General features: G+C 48.1%; 1 protein-coding gene across 2 annotated transcripts in view; it reads left to right on the forward strand.

Annotated features, from left to right (window-relative positions):
* The first annotated feature begins 366 nt into the window (after positions 1 to 366).
* The window catches only part of ZCCHC7 (zinc finger CCHC-type containing 7), a 124,916-nt gene continuing 111,472 nt past the window's right edge, over positions 367 to 13,810 (forward strand). For both annotated transcript variants that reach the window (XR_003400234.1, XM_026866897.1), the window contains exons 1-3: positions 367 to 460; positions 2,934 to 3,058; positions 6,709 to 7,422. Coding sequence is in view for 1 of the 2 variants with exons in the window: in XM_026866897.1 (XP_026722698.1) it covers positions 6,732 to 7,422 (691 nt within the window). In the remaining variant the exon portion in view is untranslated. The remainder of the gene's footprint in view (positions 461 to 2,933; positions 3,059 to 6,708; positions 7,423 to 13,810) is intronic.

The following is a 13,810-nucleotide window of genomic DNA, read 5'->3' on the forward strand; positions in this document are numbered from 1 at the left end:
GGCATTAAACAGATGTGCGAGTCACCGCAGTCGTGTCCGTGTCTGTCTCCGGCCGCGGCGGGTCCCGGCCCTTACACCAACTCCAGGAACGAAACTCCAGCCCCGGGGGCGCCCCCGGCTCGTCGCGGGGAGGGGCTGCCCGCAGGGGCACCCCGGGGTCTCCCCGAGAGCCGCCGGGCCGTCAGGGCCTGCCTGCGAACCGGCGGCTCGTTTTCTCCCGTTCGCTGCTCCCGACTCTCGGGATCTGTGTGTTTCACAGCTGCGGGCAGGTCACCAGGCCCCGTCCAGTCTCGATCTGAGGAAAAGGAAATTATTAATTTGGGGATGTTTGAGCAGTTAAACACCATTCTGAGAACTGCTAAGGGGAAAAAACCTTCCAAAAGGCTTGAAGTAAACTTCGAATATTTTGTTATTTTTCAGGGTTTGGGTGTGGAAGATATTTTCCTGTGATCTCCTGAAGGTATAGCTTGTCACTAGAAAAACATTCCCTTCTTACCCAAAGCTTCTCTTCTCTCCTCTACACCTACTTGCACTGTATCTAAAGAAAGTACAGATGAGAAACATTTTCTCAAACACACAGCAAATCGACACGAGTTTTATATCTCAGCATTGAGCAGCACAAGTTGTCCTTGCACAGAGCGAGTGAGTTTAGCCCAAAATGGCAGGAAATGCCACCATTATGTCAGCTTCGTGGTGCTGTCTGCCTTTTTCTTGGCTGCTTGAACCTGAGGTGATAGGTGCAGTATCATTGTCAGGGTTTGCTCTGTGAAATCCGGGGTTGACTGCCCTGGGACCTACCTCGGGACGTTTTTAAACGTTTCTCTGTGAGGATGTTTCTGCTCTGTGCGCACATGGGTGTGGGGAGCGGCGCAGGGTGTCTGATGGCCGCACATCTCACCTCGCCTGGCAGATGAAAACTCTTTCCTTCTCACCTGCTTTGAGTGCAGCTGGGTTATCCCCGGCAGCCAAGATGCAATCTGTGCTGTGTTTGGTACAGAAACGCAGTACAGGTGAGGGGAAAAACTGTCCCTGACATTCACCTCTGATCATAAACGTGTATTGCTGTGGGTTTTTTTAAAAATACATTCAGGCTTGACATCTGCATACACTTCATAGGGTAGCAAGAAGTACAAATACGGTTTTTTTTTGTTTTGGAGCTCTGCTTCATTACAATTTTTATTGCTTATCTCTCCCAGTAACTTCTGATGGAGGGTAGAAGGGCAGGTACAGCTGCTGAAGTGAGAGATTTCAATTAACTGCGTTTGACCATTTGAGTTCTTTATCAATTTCATATTGGTTGTACCTTGGCAGTGCCTTAAAGAGTCTAAAGTTCTAGACGGATCATGTATCACAGTGAACAGAAAAACTGAGAAAAGGTCTGTTCTGCACACGACTGTAATGGCTGTTGATGTCTCCTACTACTCTGATGTCTGAACCTCTGTTTTCATAGATACTTGGGGTTTTAGGAAGTTTCTAGTAATTTCCTCAAAAGACCAACCTTTTCCATTTCATTGCTGTTCCTGCCTGTGACAGAGTCTGACCGTAGGGTTATGTCTTGTCTTCACCTCCTAAGACAGCAAAAAATATCTTTGTTGTATTTTCAGTGCAGCCTTTGTCATAAAGTGTTAGATTTAACATTACTGCAAAGATCAAGCAGACAGCAAGAATAAGGAAATCTTTGAATTCACTGATGATTTGTGGTGCAAACAGTACACTTGTCTCAAAAGTCATATTGGCAAAGGATGAAAAAGTAATGGGTTTTGCACTTTGATTTTTGTTTGAGAGTTTTTTGATTTAAGAAATCTTAATATTTGAAGTTAAGCCAAATGCATATAATGGCAAGAGGAAAAGAGGAGAAGTTTAATGTGTGAGCTCTGACAGGTTTTGGGAGTTGAGAAAGTAAGAGCAGCAGAAGTAACACAGAGGAAAGGAGTTGTCAGGGAGAAAAAGGGTGTGAGGCAGGAATGTCATGGGAAGGACTGGCCTGGGCATCTTGACGGCCCTTGTGCAGAGCCCCTCCTGGACTTACCTTACAGCTGAGTGTCCCAAACTGCTCTGGAATTTTGGCCGAGAAGTGGCTTTGGTTGTGCTGCTGCCAACTTTTGTTACTTTATCAAGTGGGGGACGCTGTTTCTTTAACGGACAGATGAAGAGTGCTGGCAGGCAGCCCTTGTAAATGGCCTGGGAGAATGATCTGCCATTTCTAACTACAGCCATCTGCAGTTTTGTTTGGAAATGGTTAAAAGAAATTGAGGTAGCTGTGATTTTTCAGATATTAACATCAGGAGCCCTTTGCCTGCACTGTTCTTAGGTGGTGCCTACCAGAGAGGCAGCTGTGAGGACAGCTGTGCTCAGGGTTGAGGTGGGCCTGGCATTCCTCCAGGTGAAGGGACGGGGTTCTCCTGTGGCCTAGGGTTTGAAGTTTTGGGGTTTTTTTTACAAATAAGGCAGGCCAGTTCCAAAGGATGGTGTGTTCGTGTGTGGTGCTCTCTGCAGCCTGTATTACCTGTCAAATCAGCTAGTCTGTGCATGGCTGTTCTTTTTACTGTGGTTCTCGCACTCAGACACGAGGAATGTCTTTGTCATACTCTAGCTGGTGGCAGACAGGACAGTGGCCCATGGTCTAAACCTCTCACTGCTGAAAGGAAATTAAATTGCAGAAGACTGGCACTCAGACAGGTCTTTCTCCCTCTGTCAGTAGGAATACAGCGAGAGGTACCGTCACTTTGGCGGTCTGAAAACCAACCAAACTTTTTCTGTCGAGCTCCTCTTCCCTTTTGGGCAGGCAGTGCTTTCACCCTCCAAGAGCTGTTTCTCCCTCTGCCGAAGAGGCAGGGCAGAACTATTCCCTGCGCATGACGACGGTGAACACTGGGACCAGGTACCTGCAGACTGCGCTGCGACGCTGATGTGTGATGTTTCTTCTTTCCCAGTGGCCTGCCATATGTGCTGAGCGAGGGGAAGAGCCCTTTGTCATTCCAGTCCTGTGTGCACCTGGGAGGAGGAGGAGGAGGAGGAGCTGCTGCTAGACCTGAGCTGCTGGCGAGGGTTGATCAAGGTAAGCGTTGCCTCTTCTTACCCCCGTCCGTGTGACGCCGTGTCCATGGGTCAGCTCCTGGGGCTCTCTGACACCTGTGAGCTATCGCTCTGCTTTAGCTGCCTGGTTTCAGCCGTGGTCACGTCCTTACTTTGTGTAACTTTACCCAGTGGCTGACAGAACGGGAAGAAAAGAGTGCTTGAACTGAGTTGGCTTTTCAAGTGTCACTAAAATTGTGTCATGCTTCCAGGGGATTCTTTCATTTCCTACAGTACCGAAGGTCTGTTTTCTCACATCCCCCAACCACAGATTAATACTGTAAATGTGCTTAATTGGAGCCAGTGCTCCTTTTCTTGTTTGAGAGGTTTTTCTTTTAAGAAGTCTTAATACTTGAAGTTAATCCAAATGCATATTTCAGATGGCAAGAGAAAGAGAGGAAAAGGTTAATGTCTTACCCCATGGATGGGAAAAGGCTAAGGCCTGTCTGAAGGGGTGACCCCATGTAAAGTTGAGACAAATGTTGAAGTCTGGGTCCTTCATTTGCTCTATCAGATGCTCTTTTGTCTTACTTTTTACTACCTATAACTGTTCAGTGACCAGCATTTTACTTTGTCCTGGTTTCAGTGGGGATGGAGTGGATTTTCCTTCCTTGTAGCTAGAACAGCGCTGTGTTTTGGATTCATCATGGCACTTGGCAGGAGAAGGATGCTGGTAACACACTGATGGTGTCAGGTGTGGCTGAGAAATCCACGACTTTCCAGCTCCCTGTGTCCTGCCCATGTGCGGGTGCACACGAAGCTGGGGGGCCACAGCCAGAGCAGCGGGCCTGGATTGGCTGAGGGAATGTTCCAGATCACACAATGTCACCATCAGTGTGTAGAGGAGGGTGGGCTGGGAACGGGAAATTCTCTCTTGTTTCCAGGATTGTGGTTTCAGGATCTTGGTATTTTGGGATCGCTGGCTGGGAACAGGCTGGGTGCTGAGCAGTCACATTGTGCATTACCCATTTGTACTCTCTATTATGGCTTTTGTTTTATTTCATCACAATTACTAAACTTTTTATCTCAAACTACAAGTCTCCCTTCACCCCCCAGTTCTCTCTCCATCCTCAGTCGGGGGAGGGTGAGTGAGCGGGCGCGATGTTGGGCTGCCGGCTGGGTTCAAACCACGCTGTGGGTCTGTCCCCGTGGGTTAGAACCCGGGCTGGGTGTGTCAGAGGCGCTGGAGCTGAGCGCGGGTGTGGATGAGTGGGCCCCAGATGCGACCTCAGCGGGCACTGCCTGCAGTGATTTCTGTAGCTGTGCAGGAGGATTGAACGGTGGGTGCTGCGCTGCGGAGAGCCTGGGGAGTACAGGGTATGGATTCTCAGGAAGCATTGCATCTTCCTGCATGTGCGTTCATGTTTCATGTGTTTTTGCTTTGTTTGTTTTTCATGGGAAAAGTGTTTTCCTCTTTAGGTTGACTTCAGGTATAACAGGAATAGAAATGGGGTGAAATCAGTCGTAATCGAGGAGGGACTCCTGCAGGGTGTGCACAGAGAGCTGGCATAATGAGAGACTTAGGGTTCTTTAAATGCCATCATGGCAGAAATTAATTCTGTACAAAGCTCCAAAATCTAAATTTTTGTCCTTATGCATCAGCATGTGAATTTAAGCAATATCACTCAACTTCCTTCCACAGCTAACAACCCGAGCTCAATCTCAGACAGTTCTCATGTCTGAAAAGGCTTATTGGCTTCCCTCGGAGTAACACAGAACTAAAGAGACTTTTCAGAGAAAGTATTCTCTTTCCCCTCCTCCATGCATAGTGTGGTCATACCAATGAAATAAGGTGTCCTGTGGAGTAGGCAAAGTAACTTTCTGGATTTCCTGTCCAGAGGTGGCTAGTGAACGCCAGAGACACTGTCCAGGGGCTGGGCTCTGGGGACAGCTGAGGTGGGGAGGAACCTCTGGCAATCATCTCATGCAGCACCCTTGGCTCAGAGCAGGGTGACCTGGAGCACTGTGCTCAGGGCCGTGTCCAGCTGGGTTCTGAACACCTCCAGGGATGGAGGCTCCATGGTGTTTCTGGGCAACAGAGGAAAAAGGGTTTTTTTCTCATGCTGAAGTGGAATTTCCTGTTTGGTTTTTTTTTTTTTTTTTTGTCTGTTGCCCCTCGTCATGTTGCTGGACATGACTCTGAAGCGCTTGTCTCTGTGTGGCTCACTGCCCCCATCAGGTATTCATGCATACTGATCTCCTCCTCTCGAGGAAGAGCTGTCCCAACTCTCTCAGCCTGGCCTCACGGGACAGACGGGGCCAATCCCTGGATGGTTTTGGTGGCCCTTTGCCACCACCACTCCCGTTTGTCCATTGTTTCTGGTGCTGGGGAGCCCAGAGCTGTACGCACCGCTCCAGATGTGGTCCCGTGGGCACTGGCCAGGACAGAAGGATGAACCTCCCTCTGGCTGCTGGCGATGTTCTTCAGGAGTCCGGGATGCTTTTTGTCCCAGAAATGGTCAACTTGACCCGCTTATGCTCAACCTGTCCCGCCCCCAGGCCCTTTTCTGCAAACCTGCTCTCCAGGCAGTGGGCCCCCAGCCCCTCTCCCTCCCCAGTGCAGGACTTGGCAGTTACCTTTGTTGTCCTTCCTGAGGGTCCTCTCTGCCCACTCCCCCAGCCCGGGGGTGCCCCCCAACAGCACCACAACCACTCCACCCACCAACCGCTGCTCCCAGCCCTGGTCCTCTGCAGACGCGCCGAGGGTGCGTTTGTCCCATCAGCCAGCTCTCAGAGCGTCTGTTTAAAAACCACTATCACCAAGTCTGCGAGAAGGGAAATGGGGGCATTAGTCCTAGCTCCACCAAAAAGACTGCTAAAGGTTGTCGATAACGATGGCTGAACGGGTGGCAGTACAGGGCAGTTGTAGCTGAGGTTGAGCTGGGCAGACACAGCTTGCAGGAGTATCCTCCTCGCATCTGGGAGCGCTCTGGCTGTGTTTCCAGGGCATTGAGACTCAGTGTGTAAGCCCTGGTGGGCTGGTTTGTATGAAGGCTGCAGATTTGGTATGCTACCTTTACTGTTCTTTGTTTTTTAATGCCACTTCCAGACCTGAGCTTGTGCAGAACTGGGTATTGTAGCCCTAGCACTTCTGCTCTTAGGTTTCATTCTGAAGTGCCAGTTCAGGTGGCTGCAGCCCAGGTGTAGACAGGTTCCTGGTTACTTCTCTCAAATATCGCTGAATGTTCCTTTCCTGCTCTTTCAGTTATGTACATAAGATGTTACTTAGCAAGACAAGTTGCAAAGTACCCAGAACTAGTACTAGTCGGCAGAACAATCAAACCTGGATTGAGACACTCATTTGGCTGTGACCAGTGCAAGTACCCTGGTCTTGAGCCCAGATGGAGGGGAGCTGTGGAAGCTGAGAGCACATTAAGTGCAATTTTCAGAAGCTGGAGTACTTGAGGTTAAAGTAGTAGTTAGAATTAAACCAGATTCACCCTTAAGTCGCTTCTACTCTTACAGATTTGAGCGCCAATTACTGTAGCTGTTAAGTCTGCTCAGTTTTAGCTTCTGTACACAGAGCTCTGTGACTAACCTCAGCAGTTTCAGAAAGGCCAAAGGTATCATTTGAAAGATGGTTTGGGACATGCATACACGACCGGTCTGAGACAACCCTTTGTTTTTTTGTAGATACAGACTGTTTGGTTTCCAGAATGTTTGCTGAGTATGAAGACAGGGAGGATACTGAAATGTATGAAGATGAACTTTATCGTGAGGAGTCATCCAGTGAGCAGAGTGTTGACACTGAGGTGGAGTTTCATCTCTACAGCCAGATCCACTATTCCCAAAACCTTGGAGAAATCAGCAACCTGGAAACGGGTGAAGCATCTGATGTAGCAGGAGTCACGGGCCATCGTTCAGCTCTAACTGAGAAACAGCCTGAAGACAAGACCATCACTGAAATCATTGATTGTGATGCTCAGCTCTCCGATGATGACCCTGAGGTCATCGTCCTGTCCGACACACCGGATGAAGACAGTGTTTACAAAAGCAAAGCCAAGAAGTCAGCAAAGTCCTTAGCACAAGGGGACACACGCAGCCGTCCAGGATCTTCCACCCCAGATTATGCCAGGGCTGCTGGAGGTAACGCCCTGTACCCTGCTGGGCTGGGCATGGACATTTCGAGGCCGAGGAAGAGCACTGCTGGGAAGGTGGACCCGGCAAGTTCTGCCAGAGCTCATGGCATCCAAGATGTGTTGGTGATAAACGACAGCTCGGAGGAGGACAGCGTGGTATCCGAAAGTGATAATGTCGAGAGCTGGATGATTTTGGGAACCAGTGCTGATGACAGAGATGAAGATATAATTTTGAACCTTGAAGGCTGTGCAACCCCTGTCAGTGAAGGTTAGTACTTTTTTTATGGCTTGTTTATTCATCCACATGTGGGAGGATTTGTCTGCAACGATACTGATGTCAATGCTTGAAAAGAAAGATAAGCAGAAAGCAAATTGGAAGGCGTAATGATGGGTGCGAAACTATGATGAAGGAAATAGCCATTTATTTATACCATTTCAATACCATTATTTCAGGAGTGCCACATATGGAAAGACAGCATTTTTGCTGGTAGACATTCAGAAGTGATGTCAGAGTGATTCATACTGTGAACTTGCCAACTTTCCTGTATATTATGTATTCCTAAGAGCATATAAGAAGTTGCAGGGGAAAGGAGGTGAACTAAAGAGGGAATACAGCGGTTTCTTATGTAAACAAAGTAGAAAAAAGAAATTTTGAGGACTAAAGACATAAAAATCAGAGGTGGGAACTGCGTAACAGTAAAATTTTGCCGAAGAGTGCTGCAGGGCAGGAGAGTTATGGGTGTCACTCCTCTTTGGGCTGGTGAGGTGCCTGACCCCCTGCCCTCTCTGCCCCGCTGCGGTGGCACCGCCAGGGCCGGGCACAGCTCGGGAGAGGGATGAACTGCAGCAGGAGAGGGCGAGGGAGGAGAGAGGGGAGACCTGAGCCCGGGCTTCCTCCCACAAGTAGATGCTGTAACCTCTAACATTTTGCTTATTTTGCAAAATATTCTTCCACATTACCGTGCAGAAAGTTAGTAGGTGGGAGTTAGTGCAGCAGATTTTAGATACGTGTTTGTCATAATCATGTGCTACACGTATTAAAACCTTGTCACCAGCAACTCAGGCTGTTAAGACAGTCAGCTGTGCTTTCTTCGTGCCTGCCGGTTTCCCGAAGCACAAAGATAATTTCCAGAAACAGCGTCCCCTGCCAGACTGAGAGGAAACGCTGCCTGAGGAAAGGAGCAGTTGCAGCACTGGCAACCTTTGCAAAACCTTTTTTTTTAAAATTTTTAAAACAGAAAGTATACTGTAGTTTGAGTTGGTGCAGATGTGAATGAGGTGGGTTTGGGTGCAGGGAACTGAAACGTTCTGCGGCGCTGCTCTGCAGGCTGGCACAGTCACAGTGTAAACAGTGCTGCTGTCGACACGCTGCTGCTGAGCTCTCCGAGAGGGGAAAGCTGAGAAATGGTCTTTGCCGCCTTTTCTGGTAAAACACCTGTTTCTTGCCCATGAGCGCCCACTCAGTTTTTGCACGGGGTTGTTCCTGTGTGTGTTTTTGCCCAGCTGCCATGGTCCGTCGCTGCACAGGCCATGGTGTGTGCTCGCACTGCCATGGGTGACCAGATGCCAGCGTGCTTGCCCAAGCCTCGGAGAGTTTAGAAGGGCTTTCTCTTCCCACTGCAGTGCCAGGAGAGTGGCAGACCATGCACTGGCCATGCCAGCACCCCAGCCAGCCACATTATATCTGAATTTATATAATTTTTTCTCCCTATAAATCCTTTAAAGTGCAGTTTCTAAGAATTAACTCGAAGTTGATACATTTCATTAATATATTTATGTTTGTATTTCCATATCCCGCCCTCTTTGAAACTAGGGCTAATTTGGTGGTCTTATTAAATTACTCTGCCTTTGGGGAGAAAAAGCTTGATGCTGTGTGGTGACTGCTGTAACAGCGATGTAGTTGGTGCACAGAACAGTTAATACAATTTCTGGGTTGCATCTATTTTTTCTCATGACTGCTGGGCAGGCAAATGACCTGGAATGGGGTTCCTTTTGTTCAGTTTACTCTGTGTATCTCCTTGGATTTATGTACCAAAATCGCTTGTAGTAGCTCTAAAGATTACTCAGAAAAACCCAGAAGATGGAAAATGTTTAAACAGTGCTTGAGACTTTAAGCATATTTCAAAATGATGTATACGCATTGTGGTAAACAGTCTGTGATTAGTTTATTGGAGCGATTATGCTGACTGGGTGTAACTGGGGATGGCAGTTGATGTCTTTGGGCCGTTCTAACGGAGTGTGCCACTGCGAACTGGGAGTGGCTTTTAAAAGTCAGTGCTGGAGGTTAATGTCAGGAGGCAGTTTTGCTAACTTACGCTATGCTTTTGTAACAAATGTGGTAATGTTTGCTGTCCATCTATATATTCCATGAAGTTGGCAACAAGCAAGCCACGTCCAGGGCAGGTGACGGGAGCAGAATTTCTGTGTGCTGTATAAACTTGTCAGGCTGTTCAGAACGAAAATCATTTCACTAATGTGGGCTCTGCAAACATTTTTTGAGGTGCTGGAATGGGAAGTCAAAGATAGCCACACCAGAGGCTCATAACTATAACTGTCCTTCTCCGGCTCTGGTTTTTATTCTCAGAGCTCGGTCAGCAGCCCCGCACACCCCCGTCGCGGGTGCGTTACCTCCTCCTGGTGGCTGTTCCCCTCCTCCGTGGGTACGACCTTGCAGAAGGCCCGAACCGTGGGCGCTCCCCCGACTGCGACCGGGTTGACAGAGCACCCACGTGTCCCTGCTGTGGGCAAGGGGCAGGGCAGGGCCCCTGTCCCTCAGGGGGGGTGGGCGCCCCTCAAACCCCTGGTCCCAGGTTCCGGTGCCTGTGAAATTTGGCAGCTCCAGCGTGCAGTGGTTTGTTTCAGCTGCTCTGTTTCTGGTACAGATGGGAATGGGGATGCAAGGACACAGGCCTAAAATAAATTGGTGTTGTATGTCTGTATGTAAGGAGAAGCTAAAACAGCAACAAAATAGTTTTAGGGAACAAAAGCCATAAATCTTCCTAGTGTGAAGTAACCATAATTTGTTCATTGAGCTTACGCGTCATTGTATTTCCAGTTCTATCAAGGACTCCTTTGTGGACCAAAACATAACAACTTTAAATGCAAAGGCAGAAATGCATTTAAAAAATTACAGTTTTAAACTAATTATCCTCCCAGAGATACTCTCTGCTAATTCATTTAAATTATTTTGAGACAGGCACAGTTCTGTTTTCAGGGTTTCTAAAGAACGAGATCAAGTATTCAGGTAACTAAGTATGTAAATTTCTAAGTATGTAAATGGTAAATGCAAATATATTGTAACTAACTATGTAAATTATTGGTTTAGGGCCTGTAGATCAGTAGGGATGGACGTAGAGTGTAGTGGCTGCCAAAGCCTTGCCTTTTGCCTTTTTCCCCCAAAACTGCCTGCGACGTGGGACAGACGCCCCTGACAGCGTCACGGTGTGCCTGGTGTCCAGTTTGCTTCGCCCGAAAAAGGGAACAGAAACATCAACAATTCAATGGCTACAAGAGTAGCCGCTGGTGTCGGCCGTTGGATGAGTCTGTTTTCATATCTGAGTCCCTGAAATAGAGATTGTGAGGTTCCACTGGAGTCAGATCTGACTCCCCAAGGCAAAGAATTAGGTGTATCTCCCTATTCTCCTGACTCCTCTACATCTTACTTGCCTGCCCTGCTCTTGTCCAACAGCCTTATTATTTTTAATATTCCCTGTAAACAAATAACGCTTTCTTGATGTCTCCAGCGCAGAGTCTCCTCCCACACAGCCTCTCTCTTCGGTCACACTGTCCGCTGTGACACACAGGGATGTCCCTTTGCCTTGGGCAGAGCTCCGGTTCCGGACGGCAAATCCAGATTCACCTTCAGCCGACATGTTGAGGGTTATGGCTGGTCCACAAACCTCCAGTACGCAGCTGAAAACCTTTCCTCCCTTTTTAGCCCTTTTCCCAAATGGCTTTAGATGCCTTTCACTTTTTATTTTTGCTTGTCTTAATACTCCTGTGTTTGCAAAACATATTTGTGCCTGCATTTCTGTAAAACACAGCCCTGCGTCATGCAGCTGCTGGTTTCTTGCAAAGAGGGTCCTACCCCCTTCACAATCTGTTTTAAAAATGGGTAATTCAGCAAATGTAGGTCTCTGGTATGATTTACTCGATTTTTAAAAACGCTTAGAGTCCAGAAGAAAGTGTGCAAAGAGAACTGTTACAAACTGTACCATGTTCTAAATGTGGTGAATTAATTTTTAGTGTCGGAGAGTTTCCAGGTCTTTGAAGGAGGGTTCTCCCCTCCCGCCCCTTCCCTTCACTTTGCAAAAAGAGTATATATGATAAGAAGGTTAATCTCCTGTAGTTGGAAGTCTTTCATCCATTCCTTCATTAAAAGCTTCCTTTTGACATATTTTTTCTCCCATGTATAGCTGCAATCCTAATCTCTGCATTTTATTTTTTTTTTCTTCACGGCTTTTGGAAAGACAGCTTTTAAAGCTGCAGCATTGATGTCCGGCCACTAAGGGGTACAAAAAACAATTTATCTTCTCCCTGTTTTGTCCTTTGCCCACCCAATACTTTCCCTGGAAACACGGGCCCATGTGGTCCCTCAGGGCTTGGCGGGTTTGCGGAGCGTGGTGGGTTTGGTTGGTTTTGAGTCCAGAGTTTCTGTAGAGCAGCACATACGTGCTCTGCTGGGCTCTCAGAGGGGCAGCGGTGGTTTCCTTTGCTCTGATTTTTTTTCCCTATTAACACAGTAGCCAGGCTGTTACAGGAGAATCGCGAGACAGCGCTTCTGGCACAAGAATTGGCTCCTAACAGCATCAGCCGTCGGGTGCAGCTCTGCCCGAGCTGGGGCGTCGCGTTCAGGTGCACGTGGTGGCCCCGCTGAGCCCCGTGGCCAGCGCTATGGCCAGCGCCAGGACCAGCGCCATGGCCAGCCCCGGGACCAGCCCCAGGGCTGCCTCCTTCGCAGCTCTGGCCGCCTTTTCACGGTGTCTGCAGGCAGAGAGACGGCCAGTGGCCGCAGCAGCGATTCCCATGTGTGCTGCTCCTGCAGCTGCTGTGCCCGGGTCCCTTCCTCCTCCTCTTCCTCCTCCTCAGCCCCCAGGGCAGGGTCCGGCTCAGCATCTCTTGGGCACAGTGCCCTGGGCACAGCCGAGGCCGACGCTGTGTTTTATGGAATCACCTTGTTCCGAGAAGCTGTGCTCGTGCAGCTTTGGCTCTGGTGGTAACCTCGGACAGACGGAGAGCAGAAAGCATAAAGCTCAGCGGAGGCTTCTGGGGTGTTACGAGGTGGTTTAAAATCTGTTTATTACATGACCTTCTAGCTGTCCAAGTAGATGAAGTAGTCTGTGCGTTTCCTAACAGAGTGACTTCTGGAATTTGGTAAAATGACAAGAATTTTGAATCTCCTCTGTTGAAGGTAGTTACAAAAGGAAGCCAGCATCCAAGGGGCAAATCAATTCACTCGGGGCCTGGGGGTTTGTGTCAACTTTTGCTCTTACTGTCCTGTGAAACTGCCCTATACGAAAAGACACAGCAAACATAAAACCGTGCAAGCTGGTATTTCCAAAGTAGTTTTTTCAGCTTTCCATTTTGGCATCCGTTCCATATTGTATTCCAGATTTAGAGGTCTTGCTATGCACTGATGTTTATCCTTGGTAATCAAGTCACACATTTATTCAAAGAAACCGTAATAAAAATAGATCTGTAAAATAAATTTTTAAAAAGGGGGATTTGAACATTGAGTAATGAAACCATAAAAAAAAATACATGCCTAAAATGAAAAAAAGGAATCTGAAAGGATTTGATATTTGCATCTTCCCTACAAAATAGTGTGGGAAGGTGATTTCTATTTAGCAGCAGTAGCTACAGCTTATGGAATGAAAATAGAAATAGCAGTGTCTGATAAATTTAGTTTATTGTTTTATCTCTGTCAGCCATGCTCAGAAAGGAAACACCCTTTCTTAACTACCGGTATTTAAATGGCTGCTTCTAGATGTATGATTTAATTTTCTCTTAACTCTGTGGTACTACAGAAACTGTTCAAAAATCTGACCACATCTGTATTTTTTTTCTCTCTGTGCTGTTATTCAAATCCCTCAGTGTATTTTTAAACAGTGGAAAGGTGTGAGCTTATTTTAAAATGACAAAAAAGTACAGTAAGTTGCGCTTTTCTCCCTTAATTTACCCTTCCCCTTGGCAGCTAGTTTTGAACACGGCCTTTGCAAGATGTAGTGGGTTTTTGTTCTAGAGTCTTGGTGCTTGTGGCAAGAACTTTTTCCACAAAAATATCTACTAGAAATCTTTCACTTAGACCACAGAAGAACTACTTCAAGATCTGCACTTCTCTGTGCTGTTTGGATGCCCAAACTGCGGAATCGCTGAACTCGATTTCGGCGGAAGGCGCTTCCAGGAGGGACGGAGTGATTTCTTGGTGGGAATCGGTTGTGTTTGTATTCTTAGGACCTGACTGCCTCTCGTAACCGCGGCGAGTCTTCCTGGTGTGGCCCACGGCAATCCAGTGCAGAGGGCAGAGCGCCCGACGGGGCTGTGTCTGTCTGGGCTGCCGGGCAGTGCCCGCCGAGGGGTGACGGCCGCCCTGGCCTGGCCCCCGGGCAGCGGGAGAGGGGCCTGGCACAGCCCGACGGTGTGCGGGGGCCGGGCAC

This window comes from Athene cunicularia, assembly GCF_003259725.1.
Source record: "Athene cunicularia isolate RWA chromosome Z unlocalized genomic scaffold, athCun1 chrZ_part5, whole genome shotgun sequence".
Classification (NCBI taxonomy): domain Eukaryota; kingdom Metazoa; phylum Chordata; class Aves; order Strigiformes; family Strigidae; genus Athene; species Athene cunicularia.